The sequence below is a fragment of the Spermophilus citellus genome, assembly GCF_964194105.1.
Source record: "Spermophilus citellus genome assembly, chromosome: 13".
Lineage (NCBI taxonomy): Eukaryota > Metazoa > Chordata > Mammalia > Rodentia > Sciuridae > Spermophilus > Spermophilus citellus.
Genome location: NC_138193.1, coordinates 85,756,532 through 85,778,640, shown reverse-complemented (window position 1 = coordinate 85,778,640; position 22,109 = coordinate 85,756,532). Strand labels below are relative to the sequence as shown.

The 22,109-nt window shown below is 40.8% G+C and overlaps 1 protein-coding gene across 1 annotated transcript in view; it reads right to left on the bottom strand.

Moving 5' to 3' along the window:
- Nucleotides 1-21,898, bottom strand: part of LOC308632152 (galactose mutarotase) — a 46,238-nt gene extending 24,340 nt beyond the window's left edge. The window contains exons 1-4 of the mRNA XM_081263954.1: nucleotides 21,542-21,898; nucleotides 12,572-12,726; nucleotides 8,046-8,252; nucleotides 2,262-2,343 (exon numbers count right to left, since the gene is read on the bottom strand). Of these exons, the coding sequence (XP_081120080.1) occupies nucleotides 2,262-2,343; nucleotides 8,046-8,252; nucleotides 12,572-12,726; nucleotides 21,542-21,731 (634 nt within the window). The 5' untranslated portion in view covers nucleotides 21,732-21,898. The remainder of the gene's footprint in view (nucleotides 1-2,261; nucleotides 2,344-8,045; nucleotides 8,253-12,571; nucleotides 12,727-21,541) is intronic.
- Nucleotides 21,899-22,109: the final 211 nt, after the last annotated feature.

Sequence of the window (22,109 nt, the reverse complement as noted above, 5' to 3'; positions counted from 1 at the left end):
GGTCCCACCTTTCAGTCTGTTCTGTGTAGGTTGACCTTGAATTCCAGGCCAGCCTGGGGTCACCATGGGCCAACCTCGGCACTTCAGCAGATCTGATGTGGTCCATCTAACCTATGCCATGCTGAGCGTGGTGCAGCCTGGTGCTTCAGAAGCAGCACTTCCCTGGGACAGTTCTGCTGTTTCCTGAACTTCCCAGATCTACTCCTCTTTATCCAGAATACCTTTCTTTCCTCACTGCCTAACAAACTCTCACTTGACCTTCCAGATTGTGTTTAACTCTCCCAGGAGCACAGGGAAGGCATTTCTGGTTTTTGTTTTTGTTTTGATCCCTGGGGATCAAACCCAGGGCCTCTATCCCTGAGCCACACCCCAGCCCTGGAAAGGCATTTTTGAATGCCCAAATGATGGACAGGCCCTTTGTAGTGATTTCAGAATTAGTAAGTTGCACCTGGGCACAAGAGTGCATGCCTGTAATCCCAGTGGCTTGGGAGGCTAAGGCAGGAGGATTGTAGATTCAAAGTGAGCCTTAGCACATCTCAAAATAAAGAATAAAAAGGACCAGGATCCTAATTAGAATAAGTTATATCAATGTATGTATGATATGTCAAAATATACTCATTGTCATGTATACCTAAGAAGAAAAAAAAAAAAAAGGACTCGGGATGTAGTTCAGTGATAGAGTGCCCCTGGGTTCAATCCTCCCAACTGAAAAAAAAGAATTAAACCACTTGCTCAGGTTTTTTGGTCAATGTTAAGCGTCAGATGAAATCTGGGCTCCTGGAGATTTTGTTCTGAAAATGGGCTAGATGTGAATTCTTACATCGCTGAGGTGCCAAGTAGCACTTACCACCCATTTTTGGAGGCTATTCCAAAGGAATCTTATAATTTTCGTTTGAGTATTATGGGGCAAGCAGACATAACATGTAGAACTGGTGAACATATGGACAGATAGCAGAGAATTATCATTTTTCATGAGCTCTGAAGTTACTGCAACATATTTGTTATCATGATAGAACTCTAATGGACTGTGAGGCTCAACTGTAGCCCCTACAATGATTTTTTAAAACCCTGGCAGATAATCTTTACATAGCATGAATTGCGCATTCTTTCACTTTTCATACGATCAAAACAACAGGATAGAGCATAAGAAGATTTTATAAATATAGACAAATAAATATGCACTTATTTCAAAGCCTGCATTTATAAGCTACTTAGTTTACTTTCTTCCTTATCAGTCCATTATAGCAGTCAGGTTATTTTTTTCCTTATAATTGATGATATACAGTTGTAATGCAATAATTCTGCATCCAGGACAAAATGAGACAACTTTACTGGGGAATCAAATGGATCAAATTATGCATAATAAAATCTCACTATTATGTATAATTATAATGCACCAATTTTTTTTAAAAAGATGGGCCAGCTTACTCATGCTCATCTATTGAGTCATTTAAATATCAAAAGATGACACATATTACCAAGACAAACATAAAGGCCTTTAAACCCTGTCTTGGAGCAGGAAAACACTCAAAACTGTGATGACAAAAATTTTAACTCATCTATCTCAATTTCTCATTATTATTCCAATTAGTTTTATGGTCACTGTATTTATGGAAGTTTCTCACTGCTGCTGTTAACTCAAGTCACTGCTGAGTACACAGGCTCACACGTTTATCTTTTTCCTTATAAAAATGTTAAACCAGCAGCCATAAATACAACTTCTTTGTTTTAAAGAGGCTAAACTAAAACAAAAGTCCTTGCCTGGTCTAGGGCAGCTATTCTGTAAACTTGAAGTACTTTCTTACACAGATTGTTTTTAACTTAAATTTTGAAAGAATTTTAATTCACAGAAATGTGGTAAAAATAGTACATCGAGGGAAGCCTATCGAGCATAAACATGATGCAAATATTAAACACTAAGAAATTAACACTGGAGGGCTGGCGATGTGGCTCAAGCGGTAGCGTGCTCGCCTCGCATGCGTGCGGCCCGGGTTCGATCCTCAGCACCACATACCAACAAAGATGTTGTGTCCGCCGAGAATTAAAAAAGTAAATATTAAAAATTCTCTCACTCTCTCTCCTCTCTCACTCCTCTCTCACTCTCTCTTAAAAAAAAAAAAAGAAATTAACACTGGAATAAGTTTATTAACTGAACGATAGGATTTGTTAGGATTTTACCAGTTTCTCTACTAATGTCCTGTCTTGGTCTCAGAATCTAATCTGTGACACTATGTTACATAAAAATGTTTAAATTCACTAACCTGTAGGAAGCATGGTTTCATTCACAGGCAAGTAAGCATCAGCTTCTATGGTGACTTCATGGTCATATATATTTGGGGACCCCTGGGAGGGAAAAGGAAAAAGAAAAAAAAAGACTTACTGTTTAGTCTTTTACATATTTACCAAGACAAACATAAAATCCATATTTGCTTTGTAAGATTTCTTGTAAAAATGTTTTCAGGCATTGACAAAAACTTTAGAAATCCAGTTGACCAATGATACTGAGTAAACAGGGTCATCTTAGTGTAGGTGGACTGGGGCCTCCAAACAACCACTGACACATGTGAGAGAAGCTTTCAACGTGTGACCCCAGCATGCATTTTCTTTTCTAAGTGGAATGCGAAGGTGAGAAGTCAGGGAGACCACAGTGGCTAGGAAGCCTTATGGTTCCCGCTTTTTAATGGAGGGGTTTCTGCTACTCTGTCAGATAGCAGGCACAGGGAGGAGAAAGGATCACTCACCCAGAACGCAAGTCCTGGGTGGTCAAGGCACTGCCTCCAGGCCCACTAGAGGGGGACACCTGTCACCCCTCTCCCAGCTCCCATCTAGAGGCTCCACTCCCTGCCACATGACAGAAGCCCAAAAATCAAAATTCTGTTGCCTTTTTGAGAGAGTCAAAGGCTAGTACAGGCCAGGAAAGGTGGTGCACACCTGTAATCCCAGCTACTCCAGAGTCTGAGGCAGAATCATAAATTTAAGACCAGCCTGAGCAACTTCTGAGAACCTGTCTCCAAATAAAAAAATAATAATAATAAATAAATAATAAAAATGGCTGCAGAAGTAGCTCAGGGTGCAAGGCCCTGGGTTTGATCCCTAGTACTGCAAAAAAAAAAAAAAAAAAAAAAAAGGCTAGTACAGGAAACCTGAGTCAGTGCTCAGAAGGCTTGGAATCTAGTTTCCACTCACTAGGGAAATCATAATCTCTGGAATACTCTTCTCTCTCTCTCTCTCTCTCTCTCTCTCTCTCTCTCTCTGTAAAATTGGGATTATGATGATCCCACTTTTTCTAGGATTTTTGTGAGGCACAGTTTAGTAAGGGCTACTTGCAAATCAGAAAATAAATTTATACATGTATGTTTTTAATGCAAAGGATTATTTTTTATTATCCATAGTAACATATTTTAAAGCTCTTGGGAAAGAGGAACCAAGAGAGGGCTTTTGCTTAGTGAAGCTCAACAATCAGCCTTCCCACCCTCTCCACCACAACAAACAATTATCTGGCCCAAAATGTCAGTGGCTGAGAAACCCTGGGCAAAGCTAAACTGAAGCTGCTGCTGAGCTGCAGAGAGATAAGCAGAGGGGCAGAGGGGTGGAGGGCTGCAGGCTGACGGGATGCAGATTCTATGGAGAGAAAGATTCAGGCCACACAATCAAATGGAGTCATTTTAAGGCGAAAGAACAAGATTTAGGGACCATGAGATTCCATGTTGAAATGTGGCAAAAACTGGCTTAATGACACTGCTAGAAGGTTCTGCTGCTGCAGAACTGATATCCCTTGGGAGAGAAAATGGGTTTGTGCTGGGCTGGGGTAGGAGGAAGTGGGGACAATATGAGGACAGAGAGCTCTCCGCTGCTCATGCTTCCTCTCTTAGCCACTTTTTTGGTTCCTGGTCTGACTTGAGAAGGCAGGTCCAAAATGGGAGGTGGCGTGCACCCAGTTCCAGTGTAGCTCAAGACATCAGGTGTCTCTCCTGGATAGAGGCTCCTCCCTACTGCCATGCTCTTTTACCAGGGTGGTGCTGGCACCCAGGAGGCCTTTGGGACTAAAAGGAGGGAAGATGAGAAGGGGAATTTAGAACTATTTCCCCAGCTCTGTTTGTTCAATGCTCAGTTCAACAGGAGGGTTTTGTTTTGCTTCGTTTTTTTTTTTTTTTTTTTTTTTTTCAGTGCTTGGGTTTGAAACCAGGGCCTTGCATATGCCAAACAAGCACTCTACCACTGAGCTACCCCCAGCCCTAACTTGGAAGGTTTTATTCAGTCCAGGCAGCAGCAAGGAAGGTTGAGTACAAAGCCATGAGGGTATTAGATTGACATCTACAGCCCACATAGAGGACTGAAGAGTCCCAGGAAAGGACAGCCAGACCAAAAGAACACCTCCATCCTTTCTTTGCATATATGAGGCTTGAGAGACACAACCTCTCCTACACCATCCAGTGAGCAAAGCCTGCAGGAGATGACTCCTGGCCTAGCATTTATCAGGTCTTCACTCAATTTCCACAGGTGCCTGCCTCCTTCCATTCTTTTTTTTTTTTTTTTTTAAGATAAATGTCCATTTATAACCAGGATGCTATTCTGATTTCTATGAGCATAGATGAGTTGTACATGTTCTAGAACCTCCCATAAATAGAATCCTACGGTAGATATTCTTTTGTGTCTCATAAGGTTTTTGAGATCACTCATGTTATTGGATCAGTAATTTGGTCCTTTTTACTGTTGATAATATTCTACTATACCATTATGTCACCATTTGTTTACCCATTCTCCTGATGGGTAGATGGACTTGTGGATTGTTTATAGTGTTTTACTATCATGAACAAGGCTGCTTAGGAGTTTCCTTTTCTCTTGTTCTTTTTTGTTTTGTTGTTTTAAAGCAATGGGCAGGAGGAAATGAATTAACAAAAAAAGTCACATTGCAAAAAAATGGATGAGTCTGACTTTATAGGAAGAGGCTGGGAGGAGTAGGAAAAGAATGCTTACTGTACTCCCAGTGGCCTCTGGGTCACCAAGTAGCACTAATATCCCTTCCTTAAAGAGAAGCATGATTCAGTTCACGCCTCTTCTGGCCTGGAAAACTCCAATGATCTACTCTGGTGGAATATTACTGTTAGACCCATTTCCGTTCAAGGTTGATGAACACTTGTCAAGAAATGTTGACAAACAGATCTTGAGATCCATCTCTGAGTTCAGTGTTTTGGTGAACTTTGCTCGATTAATACCAGTTTGTAACATTAGCCTTTTACAAAGCCCATTACAACTTGCATAGAGATTTTAAAACCTTTTCTGTTCATTGCCACAGTTTCTGCCTTAATTCATCTTTTAATGTGCCTAGCAGGAGTAACAGACACTGTTGACTACTGCCCAGAAGTCATAGTGCCTTTCCCTTCACCTGTACCCTCCCTTTCTCCTGGGAGAAACTTGACTTGTTGATTTATTCTATGGTAAGTCGTAGATTCAGGCAAGGAACCTTTTCCCGAGCCCTAGAGGCCAAATTTTGGTTGGTCTAGATCAATCATGGCAGTCTCAGATTCCCGTTGGCAGAGAATGAGTCACACTTTTGGCCAATGAAATGTGAGTCTTCCAGGAGCTTCTAGAAAAGGTTGTACTTGTTCTTAGAAAAGAAACATTAGAGATATGAAAAAGGTAAACATCCTCTTTTGTCTCTGGGGGTGACTGTATGAGGAGGTGACTCCTGGAGCTGTAGCAACCACCCTGTGACTGAGGGGGAAAAACCTGAAGACGAAAACCAAAACACTGGGTTGGGGTTGTAGCTCAGTGGTACAGCGCTTGCCTGACATGTGTGAAGCATTGGGTTCGATTCTCAGCACCACATATAAGTAAATAAAGGTCCAACAACAACTAAAAAAAAAAAAAAAAAAAAAGCCAAGACACTGAGGAAGTAGAACGGAAAAATGGAAGAACTTGGTTCCTTGATGACGTTATCTACTTAGTAACAGCAGAACCACAGCTATTGCTTTTCATCTCAAATTCCACTAGGCCTGCTTTCAGAGGACTTTAGGTTAAGTTTCAAACAGTTCTCACATCCTACCTCTCAGACCCCCCAACACACAAACTAGAAGTAGCTAGCCAATGCTTGGGCTCCAAAATAGAACAAAAATACCATTTGTTAGATTTAGAAAACAAAAAAAGTGAACAGATGTAACATGAGCTGGCTACTTTATTCATTTATTATTTTTGTGCTAGGTGCTAGGAATTGAACCCAGAGCCTGTCCATGCTAGGCAAGTGCTCTACCAGTGAACCACATCCCAGCTAATTACTTTAAATATCATGTTTTGAAGTATTTCCCTGGAGAGGGCTTGACATATTATAATGCTTCCCAGGATAAGGCAAGGGATGTTCTGAATATGCAGCGGCTCTTGACCCCAGGCCTGGTGACCATCCATTCCTACCCAAGTGCCCCCAAAGGCTGGTGCCCTTAATGCTGAGGCTGGTGGTTGTAGATTTGAGCTGCATTTACTAAGACAGTCTAAGATGGGAGATTTATATTGACTGCTCTTCTGGGTGGGGTCTCTGATCTAGGAAACTATTCATCCTCTGCAAAGAGATTCAGAAATATCTGTCACTCCAAGTCCCTGCAGGATTAGAAAGGTGACAAATGCAAAGGGCCTTCGTAAACCTTAAAATCCCATTTTATCTCCTTCACTGGAAGAACACTGGCAGATGGAATACTTCATGTGTAATTTCTCTTTCTATTTCTGAATCAATTCATTTAGATCATTCCCAAGTTTATAAAATAATATGTCCTAAGCCTATCAAAATTCAGAAAACAGAAAAATCATCACAATTTACTCTCTACCTAAAACAATATAATGTGTTTTGTTTTGTTTTGTTTTTCTTTCTCTATTTCTGCCCTTTCTGAACCCATTTTAAAAAGTAGATGCTCTTACGAACGGGTGTTTTTGTTTTGTTCTTAGCTTTTGGTTTAGTTTTCAGATTTCAGGAAGGATGATGGATGTTCTGGAGATAAGATCAAACAAGGGAAGATCCATATTTCTTATTTTTAAAGGGAAAACTTTCGAAATTTTATCAGAACCAATTACCTCTGTTATTTAAGAAAATTATCCACCACCCCCTCCCCCTAAAAATCAGCAGCAAATTCCTAAAAGTTGGGGGGGCAGAAATGTAAGCTAATACTTGTTGGCTGTACATAGGCTTGAAGGAAATCATGCCCACATGATTCAAGTTGAGTGGACCATGATTTCTTCAGATAATGAGGAAGTAATAGATAGAATCTACAGAGTTGGGCTCAGCCTGTTTTCTGCCTCCTGTGATAGCCTCCTCAATAAGCTGAAATGTTTCCTTTTAAAGGGAATGAGGTGCTTTAGGGGATCACTCAAGAGCACTGTCAGAGGCTCTCTACCACCTGTAGGGAGACATTTTAAGAGTCCTCCCCCTGGGGCTTATCCCTATGCTGGGTTGATTTCAATGTCTTTACTGACAACTTCATAAAGTGCTTCTGACAGGGGCTGATAAATAATAGGTAGCTATTATTACGAAATTAAGAACATGCCTCTTATTCTAAATAAACCAAACCAAAACAAAAACCTCCAGGTCTTCTAAATCCAGGTCTAATGCTCTTTCTACTGTCCTGTGCAGGGCATGACTGGCCACCAGAATCCCTGGAAGGAGCTGGTGGGCTGCACAGTGGGAGTACACAAATATTAAAGGGGCTGGTTTAAGTATATCGGAGGATTATATCTGCTTCCTTAAATGGAAGTAACTGGAGGGGGATGTAGGAGTACAATAAGGGAAGCAGATGTGAGCACATGCTGCAATCAGATGATAGAAGTTCTTGAAATAGCCACGGGAACAGATACCCTTCTTGAGAGTACAATGTATTCATTCCATCTTCTTCCTCTATGACTTCCATTTATTGAACACCTACTAGGAGCCAGATGCTCTCCTGGACTCTTTTCATCATTGTCAGGACCAGAGTAAGTCCATACTGGGTTGGTCTCTCCAGTCACAGTCCCTGGTTATTCCACAAAGCAAGTTACAGCAGGAGAGAAGGAGCGAGTTCACTTACCTGGCCGGCCAGGTTGAAGTAAGCATGGTTGGTCAGATTGACTGGTGTGGTCTGACTGGCTTGTGCTCTATAGTTGATCATCAGTTCCCCGCCATCCAGGGTGTATGTCACCCAGACTTTTAACTCTCCAGGGTAGCCTTCTTCACCATGTGGACTGATGCGGGAGAATTGTACGCCATTTGAGAGCACCTGAGGGGTCCAGAGGACCTAGAAAAAAGTGTTTTCAAAGCTGCTTATTTGCTTCAATCCCAAGTTAAATGCCACATTTCAATATTTAAGGATAACTGATTCCAGAAAGGGAGTTCATCAATCATTAAGGCTTGGATTAGTAGCCTGGATTTGAACTAATCTAAATCTCTGATTTGTACAGAAAAGAGGCATTTTTTTTCCTGTTTACCTACTCCCATTCCTTATACTCTTTTTTTGGGGGGAGAGATTATCAGGGATTGAACTCAGGAGCACTTGATCACTAAGCCACATCCCCACCTTATTTTTCATATTTTTTTATTTAGAGACAGAGTCTCACTGAGTTGCTTAGCACCTCACTTTTGCTGAGGCTGGCTTTGAACTCACAGTCCTCCTGCCTCAGCCTCCAGAGCCACTGGGATCACAGGCATGTGCCACCTTGCCTGGCTCCATTCCTTATACTCTTTCCTCTTAATCTTACATGTATGTATCTACAATATTTTCCTCTTTGAATTTTTCTTGGATATATATTTATTTTAATCTTGGTGCTCCATTCTGGTGTTGTGTAGCAATACCTTTTTACAGTACTAAAAAATAACCTTAATAAATCAACCCCTCTCTCTGGTGTACTGTATACAAATATTAATGAAAAACACTCCAGTTTCTCTTATTCCCTGGACAGAGTTTATAACAAATTGGGCACTTGTTCCATTAGGATTCAGTTCCAGCCCACAAGTCAGGAGTCATGGTTTTGGAGCCAGATCTGTTCCTAGTTCACTGTGTAAATTTGGGCATCTATCACTTCCATAAAATTAAGGAGCTAGAAAAATTACCTTGAAGCTTTTCTCTGTGTTCTAGCAAATACAATTCTAAGAATGGCAAGAAAAATATGAAGAGAAAAAATGGAATCTTGAATTAACATAGAGGTTCCTCTTCACTTTGCCTGAAAGGCCCCAAGATCACACTTTCAGGGAAGGGAAAACCAGCATTTATCAAGTGTTCATTATGAAGAAAGGCACCTAGCCAGAAACTTTACAGACATTATCTCATCTGTCTACTTCAAGTAGTGCCATCATTCTCATTGAGTGACCACACACTGAGGCTCAGGAAGGGTAAACTGCTGGCACCAGGTCATGCAGCTGGTAAGTGACAGTGGATTGGACCCAGCCCAAGCCTGTTCCCTTATGTTACAATAGCAGCATGAGTTGACCAGAGTCCTGGTCCTTTAGGGAGCTCTGGGATCACTAGTAAAGAGCTTATTGCACACATGAGACCTCCAACCTGTGGAGTATTCACCAGTCACTGATGCGTTACACAAATCACCTTGCAAGGTGAACGAAATGACTGTCCCTGTAGGTCAAAACTGTTGAACACTGGCAATCTCTTATAGTTCCAACTAATATTATCCCCACTTTACAGATGAACAAATTAAGTTCAATGGAGTTAACCTGCCTGTTTCTCCCCATACATTCCAGAGGTGAAGGATAGAACCCTTTAATACAGCATAGTTTAAAAATAAAAAATATTGTTTAAAATCATACATGTAATTAGTGACAGAGCTAGGATTCCAACTCAGGTCTGGCTACCTACATGATTTCACATCTTAGTTTCAGTGAACAGCTTTATTCAAATCTCCATTTTCAACCGAAGAGTCAAACTCTCACTCCAAACACAGTTAAAAGGTAATGACCTTCTGCATCAGAGGAATGGCCTGCAGCCCAGGCCTGCCCATTCACTCTAGCCTGGGTCTGGCTCTCACAGGTGTTCTGCCTACCAGGAAGGGGAGCCCAGCAGGGATGGAGGTCTCTACCTTCATCTACAATGAGAGCAGCTGGCGTTGACACAAATTCACTGAGCTCAGTAAAAAATTTAATTTATATCCTAATTATCTCTCAGAAATATTGAACTTTCAAGACACTTAAAATAGGAAGACTATTATATGTGTAATTAAAAAAATTAAAAAAGAATTCCCCAAATGGAAAATTCTAGGAATTAAATATCTGAAATAAAATGTTCTTACCTTGCTACCCAGATTTTCTTCTTTAGGGAAAGGAAAGAATGGAAAGATTTTGGTGTTAACAAATATTTTCAGTTACATGTAATTCCCATTCATGGAAGAATTTCTCTGACCTTATAGTTTCTAACTCTCTAGGAACTCTAAATCTGCAGACTTTCTTATACTATTTCAAATCCTGTCAGGTTATTTAATTTTCATCTTTTAAAGAATTGTGCTTAAATGCACAGAAAAACACACACCCCCAACCTAAACTATTCATTCAGTAATTGTTGAAATCCAATACAACTTAAAATAAAGTCCATCTGATACTGCTAAGGATACCTATTTAAAAACTTACTGCTGAGAAACTTTCAGTGGCTCCATAGTATTCTCAGCTTTTCCCCACCCATCTCGGGGCCCCAGTGTAGCCATTCTGTCTAATACCCACAGATTGAATGAAATGTTACCTGTTCTTCAAAAGCTGTTCAAGTCCCACCTCCATAACTATTCATTTGTTCATGTTCAGCTCTTCTAGTATACCATTAGCATCTATGTTATGGTGCCTGTGGAAGCTCAGCTGTTAATAGTTATGTAAGGGTCCATCTGCCTCATTATACTGTGAACCTCAGGAATCCCCAGCTTGTTATGCTCCCTGGTTCACAAAAGGGGCCCACTGCCCGGGTTTGGGCTATGGTTTGAATGTGTCTTCCAAAAGTTCATGTGTTTAAAACGTAATTCCCAAACTCATGCTAATGGTATTTGGAGATGCAGCCTTTGGCAGGTAGTTAGGATTGGAGGAGGTCATGAGAGAGGTAACCTCCGATGGCATCAATGGTTTTGCTGGAAAAGGAAGAAAGACCCAAAGTGGTACAGTTGCTCATTCTTGCCATGAGATGCCCTCTTCCATGTTAAGATGCAGCAAGAAGGCCCTCACTAGAGGCTGGCACCATACTCTTGGACTCCCCAGTTTCCAGAACTGTGAGGGGAAAAACACCTTTGTCTTTATACATAACCCAGTCTATGTATTTAGTCATAGCAAAGTAAGACAGATATTCATTCTTACTATTCTTCTGTGTTAATAAAGGGAATTCATATGAAGCAACACTGCAGAAAATACCACAGTGGAACAGAAGGAGAAGAGCAAGGTGCTCTTCAGAGGGTCCTTTCAAGATCCCTGTAGGAACCCGGCCCAGCTTCTTCTAGATGGGGTTTACTCATGGACCTGGCATGTTCTAGAGGATCTCTGCCCTCTGCTCTTGGGCACAGCAGATGCTACTAGGGAGAGCCTTTTGCTCTCCTTAGTGTGAGGAGTTCATCACTGAAGAAAGGGAAACCAACAGGATAGTCTGGTTCTTGGCTACAGAGAGGAAGCTGGAGGGAGAGGGGAAAACCTAGAGCAACTAACTTCCTTCAGCAGGAGAAGTGGAGGCCAGAGGCAAAAAAAAGGAAATCATGGCCTTTAGTTACCACACATCTTACTTCCTATCTTCTCTATCTGCATTCTAGCAAACAACCTGGGTGGTATAATTTAAAGGAGAGCTCTCTGAAATTTTTTCCCTCAGAGACTAAAATGAGACTGGAGGACTCTGAAGCAGGAGGCCAGGAACTCTAATCTCAGGGAGTAGCTTGATCCCTTTGCTTTCCAAGGATTGGAGTTTTTATTTAGGGAATGGAGTTTTTATTTAGAAAGGGGGATCTGGAGGAGCCTAAGGTAATTTCAAGGCACAAAGCACTTCAGTGGAAGGGCATTTCCGGGTGTGGTGCCACACTGCACAGGAAGGGTGCAAACAAGAGGAAGAGGGAGGTGTATTGGATTGGGGGTCCCCACAGTGGCCATGGAGGACACCAGCAGCTCTAGTATAGCAATGAGGGCTTGGAGCCAGGCAGACCTGGCTGTCCCCTTTAGGAATCGTGTGCCTTTCACAATCTCAGATTTCTCATTTGAGTGATGATACAGGTCTCTTGGAAAGGTCAGAGACAACATACGTGAAGGCCTATGCAGTAGAGGGTAGGTAGGTATTTATCATTAACCCACATTTCTTCAACCTGATTCCCTGATCCCAACACTATGAGAAAGTTGTTCCACATCTTTCCTAAGTCAGGGGTCATGGTCCTTTCACTCAAGGATCCCTGCTTGTGACAGTCAGATGAACTAGAGAAGGACAGATCCTGGATGTGGCCATTTGCATCTGCTCCCCCAAACCCTGGGAACAGCCTTTTTCCTGGATTGCTTTACCATGCACATGTCCCAGGGCCTAGGATTCTGCTTGGCAACAGGAGACATGCTTGTGGGTACTCTGGGAAGTGGACCAAGAAAGGACTCTGCCACATGCCCTGGACTCACCTTGTCAAACCCTTTGAGTCCTCCATGCAGACTGTTGGGCCCATTGTTAGTGGCCAGGTGATACTCCTTCCCATTCAATGTGAATGTTCCTTTGGCAATTCGGTTGGCCACCCTTCCAACCACTGCTCCAAAGTAGGGCTGCTTTTGGAGGTACCCTGAAAGGACAAGGATGACAGTGTTTTTTAAAACTTCAAACAGAAGAGGTGTCTTACACTGCTTCCTGTCACTTTCTTCTTGAGGAAGCCGCAACTACCTACAAGTTGGCCATATCAAAGTCTTCATGAAAGCACAGAAAAATGGTATTTTTTTCCACACCTGACATTTTCCTGTTCCAGAAGTAATACATATTCATTACAAAAAGTTTTAAAGAATTTTGTAACACACATAGAAGAAATTTAAATCCTCCTTAATCTTATCACTCGAGAGAGAACCACTGTTAATATTCTTATATATATATCCTTCTGTCTTTCAGTGTAGTGTACATATGCATTTGCTTCTTTTTATAAACTGGGATCTTAGTGGGAATGTTGCTTTATAATCTGCTATTTTCTGAGCCAATCAATTTTCTTAACTAAAAATTGGACTTTTGTGTAGTCTTGAGAGAAAACTATCTAATTCTTCTTTCTCTTTTCATGTTTTTGTAAAATCATATAATTAGTACATGTAAATATCTTTAATGAGAGTTAAATAATACCCAAGGACATAGAGTAGGATTGCCAGAGGAAATACAGGATGCCTAGGTAAATTTGAATTTCAAATAAAAAATGAATAATCATTTAACAGTATTTAAGTATGTTCATAGTATTAGTATGGATGAGACAGTATAAGTTGTTTACCTGAAATTTAAATCAGACTTCTTATATTTTCATTTGCTAAATCTGGCAAACTTAATAGTGTAAAACTTTTTAAAAGCCTTTCTTCACTTCTCTTCCTTCCTAATGTCAATCACTGTTAACAATTGGGAATGTACAATTTTTTCAAAAATTCAATTAACTACATATAAGCATACATGCAAGAACACAAACACATGTATATTCTATACAGTTATAATTGAGTTATACACATTGTTCTGTAACTTTTCATATCAAATATCTTAAGGTTTCTCCCTGTTACTACCTATCTACCACATTCCTTTTGATTGCTACAGAGCATATTGATGAGAATCAAATGTTGTTGGGCTTTTTTTTTTTTTTTTGGGTGGTGGTGGGGTTTATAAAAAGTAAAGCACCATCATTGTAGTTACAACTCTGAACAAGGGCATATTCCAGTAAAGGACTTAAAGTACTCTTCTTCTTTTTTTTTTTTTTTTTTTTTTTTTAAGAGAGAGTGAGAGAGGAGAAAGAGAGAGAGAGAGAGAGAATTTTTAATATTTATTTTTTAGTTCTCGGCGGACACAACATCTTTGTTGGTATGTGGTGCTGAGGATCGAACCTGGGCCGCATGCATGCCAGGCGAGCGCGCTACCGCTTGAGCCACATCCCCAGCCCAAAGTACTCTTCTTAAAGTTTACTCTTCTTAAAGTTTTTTTTAAGTTCTTCTGTGGTTTTCCATGGAAGAGATTAAGATTTGGAGACAGTTTCTTTTTGCATTTTCACCAAAATTCCTTTCTATTCTATTTCTCACTCAGATGCACTCTGGATTCCATTCTCCTTCCCTGGGGAACTCTGTATCCTCCATGTCTAGTTAGGATTAGCAAAGAATGCAATTCAAACATATGACCTCTTTTTCCACAGCTGGAGGGGCTCTCAGGATACACACCCTGAATCAGTCAATGGCTGGTCACTGTTCCCATTACGCAACTGGTTGGGCACAAGTTAATCATTCTCTTCCAGGTCCTGGTTCCTTCCTCATTAATCCATGGTGCCTCAGAATCTTGTAAATGAACTATTATAACAGCGGACACTTAGTCCTTTCTAAGTCCCAGACACTTTCTCAGGAGTCTATATTTAATTCATTTCATCCTCAGAACATTTCTCTTAAGTAGATACTATTATTGCCCCAGTTTACTGATGTGGAAACTGAGGACAGAAAAGTTTAGTAACTTGCTCTAAAACACTAGTTAGCAGAGGAATCAAGACTTGAATCCAAGTAGTCTGGCTCCTAATCCATACTTTTAAGCATTGCCTACCAGTGGTCCCTTCCAGGACACCCCAACAAAATAGCAAAGTGTATAAATGCTCAATTCCTTATATATGATGGGGTAACATTTGCATAAAACCTATTCACATCCTCTTTCTTCTTTCCTCAGTACTGGGGATTGAGTTACACCCTCAACCCTTTTTATTTTTATTTTGAGACAAGGTCTCACTATTTTGCAGAGGCTAGCCTAGAACTTGCAATTCTCCTGCTTCATCCTCCTGAGTATCTTGGATTACAGGTGTGTGCTACTGCACCCAGCTCCCCCCATATACTTTAAATCATCTCTAGGTTTTATATAATCCTTAATACAATGCAAATGCCATATAAATAGTTTTTGTACTTTATTATTATTTAGGGAATGACAAGAAAAAAAAGGCTAAACACATTTAGTACTATTGCAGTTTTCCCCAAATATTTTTGATCTGTGGTTGGTTGAATTCACTGATGCAAATCCATAGATACAGAGGGCCAACTCTATTTAGCAAGCACCAGGCATCCTGGTTGGCCCATCTAACCACCATTTCTAGGCACTGGGGTTCATTGCTCCGTCAGTTCCCACCTTCTCCCCCCTTCCACTTTCTGAAGCTGTAGCGTTCAAACCCCTTAACAGTGGTTGAACAAAAGGAGTCCCAAAAGGCAAACAACCTCTTCTTGGTTTTGTTTCATCTTCTCTTTAGACAGAAAAGGGGATAATCCCTCTCCTGCCCACCATCAGGGGTCATGGCTGACACCTCTATAACAAAAGACAGGTTGACAAGAGAAAAGCATATTTGATTATAGTTTCACGTGACACAGGAACCTTCAGATTGAAGACTCAGAGACCCAGGGTGAACTAACCATTTTTATTCTTAGGAGAGATGAAGCATGGACAGCCATTTAGAAATAGAACTGAACAAAAAGGGTATAATCTGAAAATCGTGGCAGACCCTGCAAGGCCTATCTGCTCAGATTCTTCTTGGCCTGTCTGAACAGCAATCCTTCCTCCCATCTAGGAACCAAGACCCTTTCTAGAACAGGGGTCCTAAGACCTACAATTGAACAAGAGGTCAGAGAATTTTTTTTTATGGCTGACTCTTAGAGAGAAAGTGTGTGTGTGGGGGGGGCGGTTAGAGTAATACTTCTAGCTTTTATCTTGACTTTGGGGAAAAGGGGGTTCTAGTTTTTATGACTTGCCTTGGGGAAGAGTAATCCTAGCTTCTATGGCTTGCCTCAAGAGAAGGCCAGAGGGAAACTTTGCTTTGAGGTTGCTTCTGCAGACATCAATTTGGGATGTCTGAGCCCAATAGTTTAAAAATGTAAAGAAAAGCAGATTGTCTAAACAAACAAACAAACACACAACAACTGGCTGTGGCCATTTTTAGTCCGATCTCAATTTTTTCCACAAGTGTACCCAGAGCCCCCATCCTCTACCAGAGGTATACTAGGCTTTGGAGACAATCTGACAGTTAAGCTCCTGCCACAATGGCTGGCAAGAATTCCCTCAGAAGGCACGACTCCTGGCAACAGTGCATCAGCCTGTGGAGATGAGAAGTACCTGCCAGTTCCTTGGTTTAGATTAATAGTTTTTAAGAATTAATCCATTAGGGCACTAAGGTTGTGGCTCAGCAGTAGGGCGCTCATCTATCCAGGTAGGGGGCCCTGGGTTCTATCCTCAGCACCACATAAAAATAAAGTAAAGGTATTGTGTCCAACTACAACTAAAAAATAAATACTAAAAAAAAAAAAAAAAAAAAAGAATTGATCCATGAGGACGGAGAAACCACTTGTCCAAGCTGTCTCTGAAAAAACCTTAACAGCACAAATAGATTTCATACTATTTTCAAATGTAATTAAGCATTTGTATCAAATCAGTTTTATGGAAAAATAAAAATCCCCAAATTCTGAATAAGGAATGACTAAAAAGTTATTTTGCATTGCAGAAAATTCTATTTTAAGTGAAAAGTTCAAAGTTCCTAGGTCAAGCCACGAATACTGATTTAGTCAAATCAGCTGCTGAGATGGGAGAAAGAGGATTGGGAAAGTCTGCTCCTTTTCCTGGGCAAGGCACTGGCCAGAATAAATTAATAAATGCTTAACTATGGTATATGGCCCTTTCCACTCCTGTGACCTCCCAAGATCCCCAACTATGACACCCGCCTCAAAAAGCCCAAACCTTCACCAGAGTGCTCTAAAGTCTGAAATAAATTATTCACTACTCTCCCTCAAAACAACCCAGCATGGTGGTGCAAAACCTATAATCCCAGCTGCTCAGAAGGCTGAGTCAGGAGTATTGCAAATTCAAGGCCAGTCTGGGCAACATAGAAAAACCCATCTAAAAAAAAAGTACATCTATATCCATATCTATATACACATATATATAACATATAAATATATACATGCATTTAATTATATGTGCATATATTATAATATGTAATATACAATATATTACATATTATAACATCATTTCTATAAATATTATTTATTTATAATATTATAAATATTAGTATAATAATTATACAATAATAATATTATATTATATGTATAATATAATATTGTATAGTATATAATTTAATTATTATATATACATATATTAAATATATATGCACATATGCATATGTATTTAATTAATTTTTTAAAACTCCAAACAACATTTATTACTTGAATGACTGTCTTTTGGTCAGATGAGAAAATAACTGAACTTTAATTGACAAGCATTCTAATTACCCCAAACATGTTATATATTTTTAAAAGGCTGTTGGTTGCCCCAGCTGAAGTTCCACATAATTTTTTGCAGATTTAACAAAGTGAAATAGAAAGTTCTAGACATAGGATGGAAGCTATTTGGGGGCAAAGGAAAGAAAGCAGTCACATCTCTGGTCAGACACATACCACAGATAATAGTGCACTGAGTCATCGTGATCCATTTGTTTCAGGGGAGGCACTGCTCTGAAGAGGTTAAAAATAAAAGCTTGCCCAAGATGTTATACAACATTAAGAGACAAAGTGGGGAGTCCTCAATGCTCCCATAAAGGTACTCTTAGGCATGTGAAATATTAAACTGCAGTCTCTAACCTGATTGCTTTTATCCCCTCCTCCTCTACTGAACCCAGGCTTCTAAAAGCATTTTTGTTTGTTTATTTATTTATGAAATTCTGGGGATCCAACCCAGGCCTCACATGTGCTGGGCAAGTGCCATAATGACTCATGGCAGCAATAGATGGCTGTTTGGTAGTAACTGGGGGGAAATGAAAGAAAGGAATCTCATGGATTTTATGGGTAAGTTGTTTATCCATGTAGCTTACAAGCAAACATTCTCATAACAGGCTTGAAAGGAGTCATAAGGACTGTAGGTGGGACACAAATAAAAAAGATTTTTAAAGAAAAGAAATGGTAGGCAAAACTCACAGAAGGCATACTGGTTTTTTTTTTTTTCTAGGTCATACCTAAAAGATCGGATAATTTACTTTTTAGAATCCTTCAGAAGAAAGATCTCATTTTCCCAGAGAGAAATTGAGCCATTCTGACCTCTGGTTATGGCTGTCATCCAAGCATTTATATAATCTATCTGGGAAACTAGAGAGTGTTCACATCCAACCTGGCAGTTACAAAAGGACTATGTCTCATCAAATTACCCATGCTTAGCTCTCCCTTGTAGCTCAAAACACTTTTGAAACATGATAATGTCAAGACAATACCTTGCTCTGTCAAATCTTATTACTTTCAATTATTTACCTGTATGTTTATATGTACGTACATAATCAGACATTTTAAAAGAATATAAAGAAGGTCCTTTCCTACACCTTAACTATCCAAGGTCCTTTCTTAAGGACAACCACTGTGGCTACTTTTCTTTTAGGGATGCTCTACCATTAAACTAAATTGAAACCCCTTTTTATTTTTTTCTTTGAGACAGGGTGTCACTAAATTCCCTAGGCTGTCCGTGAACTTGAGATCCTCTTGCCTTAGCCTCCCGTGTAGCTGGGATTACAAGAATGCATCACTACATTGAGGTTAGTAGTTTCCTAATATGGGTTTTAATAAATTAGAATTAACCAAAATAGTAGCAGAGATCCATTTCTTACTTTCTGATTGAGGCAATATGCTTCCTATTATGACATATGTGAAGTCTTATCTTTGGCAATACTAAAAGACAAGCCTTATAAAGGGAACTAGGGTCCACTTATGGTAACCTTGAAGATAGCTGAACATATCAGAAAGTGTAATTTAATATACTGAGGGTGTTTTCCCTTTATATTGTCTTTTGAAAATAGTTTTCTTTCCTTTTAAAATAAATTATCTGAATTATAGCACAGGAATGAAAATGTCCATCTTGGACCAGCACCAAGAAGAACATTTGAAATGCTTTGATTTAAATTGGCATTCTGTGAAGCTGTGGTGCCTTCTGCTGAGAAAATGCCACTGAACATTCTCAACATATGTTGGTACTAGGGAGGGCAATAAAATACCGGCTAGATCACTATAATCTAGGGGAGCTAACGTGTTTTCTTCCTTTTAAGAACATTTGAGAACATTTGGAAAGGATTCTTTCACCGAGACTCCCACAAGGTTTACAGTCTCACACAGGATTATGTGAATGTCTTTGCACTTCCACACCTATCAAGAAACTGGTGCTTCCTGGGTGTCATGTCATCCGGAAGCTTGTCATCACAGCTCACATTCCATATGAATTCCAAAGATCTTTGTGCTTTTAGATTCAAGTGACTCTTAGAACTAAAAATTGCAGGAAATAAGAGAGGTGTGTATATGTCTGCAGGGAGTGGACAGTACCTTTCTGAATGGTGATAAGGGATGGTGCCCACATCTTTTTATCCCCAATTTTTTTTCCGTGGATCAGAAATTCCAGGTTAAATATCCAATTCTCCTTTGACTCCCCTGAACAATTTTGCATGAGTCAAGTAAACTCTTTGATTTGCGTGTGGTGGGCAAACTGTGATCCCAGCTACCTGGGAGGCTGAGAGATGAGGATTTGGAGTTTGAAGTTGGCTTGGACAATTTAAGGAGATCCTATCTCAAAATTAAAATAAAAAGGGTCAGAGATATAGCTCAATGGTATAGCTCTTGCCTAGAATGTGTGAGGCCTAGTACCGAAACAAACAAACAAACAAAAAACAGATGCAATCTTTTGTGGTTCTATCTGCAGCCTATAGCAGAGACAAGTGACTCGGCAAAGTGATTATAGAGAATCCTCTTTGGTCACTTGCCTGCCCTCTTGCCTTCTAATTCTGAAGATGTGTGGAAGGGAAGTGACGCTGATCTTTCTCACATCCCCGTACCTTCCTACAGTCAGCCTCCTGTACCAGCCTCCTCACTTAAGTTGCTGCTAAAGAAGCATTTTTGTTTGTTTATTTGAGGTTCTGGGGATCTAACCCAGGCCTCACATGTGCTGGGCAAGTGCCATAATGACTCATGGCAGCAATAGATGGCTGTTTGGTAGTAACTGGGGGGAAATGAAAGAAAGGAATCTCATGGATTTTATGGGTAAGTTGTTTATCTATGTGGCTTACCAGCAAATATTCTCATAACAGGCTTTGAAAGAAGCCATAAGAACTGTAGGTGGGACACAAGTAAAAAAGATTTTTAAAGATAAGAAATGGTATGCAAAACTCACAAAAGGCATTACTGGTTTTTTCCTAGGTCATACCTAAAAGATCATATAAAGAAAACTGTGGGGCTCCAGGGCTGGTGAAGACAAGCAGAGGTGATCAACAGGAGCTTCAGGAATATTCTTACAATAAATTTTGTTAAGGAAACTGAGAGTAAAGTTTTATGCTAAGTGGAAAACAAAACTCTCAGGAGTTTTCCTGTTGACCCCAAACCATGAGCCAAGTTAAACATCTAAATAACCTAACGGACAGAGAGACACACCAAAAGGGAAACCTCAAACCTCTTTTCCTGCAGAATTTGTCCACACCCAACAGCCAGCAGAGCTTATTAATTCTCAGTTTCCCTTCGCCAATTTTATTTCAGACCCCATTTTCTGTTTGGTTACACTGCAGTGCCAAGAGATAGAACCATGTACCCTTTCTCTTGCTACAATCCAACTGCAGTTGTAATTATACATTTATGGAGTTATTTGGGTTAAAAACCATCTCCTTAGCTAAACGGCAAGCTCTGTGAAGGGGGTGGGCGTGGGGGCTTGTCTGTGTCGTCGAATGTGTTACCAGAGTTTTAAAATGCATGAATTAACACATGATCCTAATTGTCCATAGGCCCCAAAGGGAGAAAGTCCATCTAGTTAGAGGTGGTCTTTTCCCTTTCCTTCAGTACATGCTTATTGAGCGGCAAGCAGGGTGGGCTGGGCTGGGCATCATAACCAAAACAGCCAAGCTTTCTGCTGAGCCTACACTCAGCTTAACTTATGGAACATTTCTGGGACAATCAGTCTTCAAACAGAATCTGATGAAGAGTAAGTAGTAGACGCAAGTCTTTCATTTTCCTTCTTCTGAAAAGAGCAGAACCAGAAGAAGAAGGAGCCACGCCCCCCCCCCCCCCCCCGCCCCCGTTGTCAGCAGTTCAAAGTTTGCTCCAGGATTGCTGGAGTTTGGTCTTACTTTTTGCGTTAACTGAGGCAAAGCCTGAATGGATAACCAGCAGCCAAGAAACCAAGTCCTTTAGCTACTCGACTTGGAATCATTCTGGGTTTTCATTTTTCCCCCCAAGCTCCGGATCGCCACACTGCCCTGTTTGCCAACCCACGCACTCCCCAGTTAGATCGTCCCAAGATCACTCAGGGACTTTGACCTCAGTCCCTGGCTCACAGGCGGCCGAACGTTCGGGGTGCGTGAAGGATGGTCCTGATCATCCCCTCGGCCCGGGATTGGTGGAACCCACCTTCCAACTCGGCAAAGCCAAGAACCACGTCGGAGGCTTTCCCCTGCCTGTCTTTGACCTCCAGAGCGGTGATGGTGCAGCCCCAGGAAATGATGTCCACTTTCAACAGGTCTGATTGCAGCTGGAACTTCTCCACCGTCCCTCCTCCGGAGGGCAGCTCTCCAAACACTGTTCTGGTCACCGAAACCATGGTGAAAGTTCGGGACGTGCAGCTACTCCCCCCGCTCTTAAAACTCCTACAGCCGAGTTGAGGAGCTTACTGCAGGAGGGGCGGGACTCCGCTCTGCTTCCTTGCCTGGATTTAGCCAGTGACCACTCCTGCCACAAATATCCTCTGGGACTTTTCCATATCCTTCCTTTGCCTGAGGTGACAGAAAGGCAAGCCAAGCATTTACTGACCCTGGCTGCACTGCATGTTGGGAATGGTAGTCTTTGGGAGGTGAAATTGCATTTTGGAGCCTGTAGTCTTTCAAAACCCAAATCTTGAGTTTGCTGTGTCCCATCCCCTTCTCCTGCACACTCTTTCAGCATGCAATGATCTGGTCATTATTGTTGATGGCTGATTGTC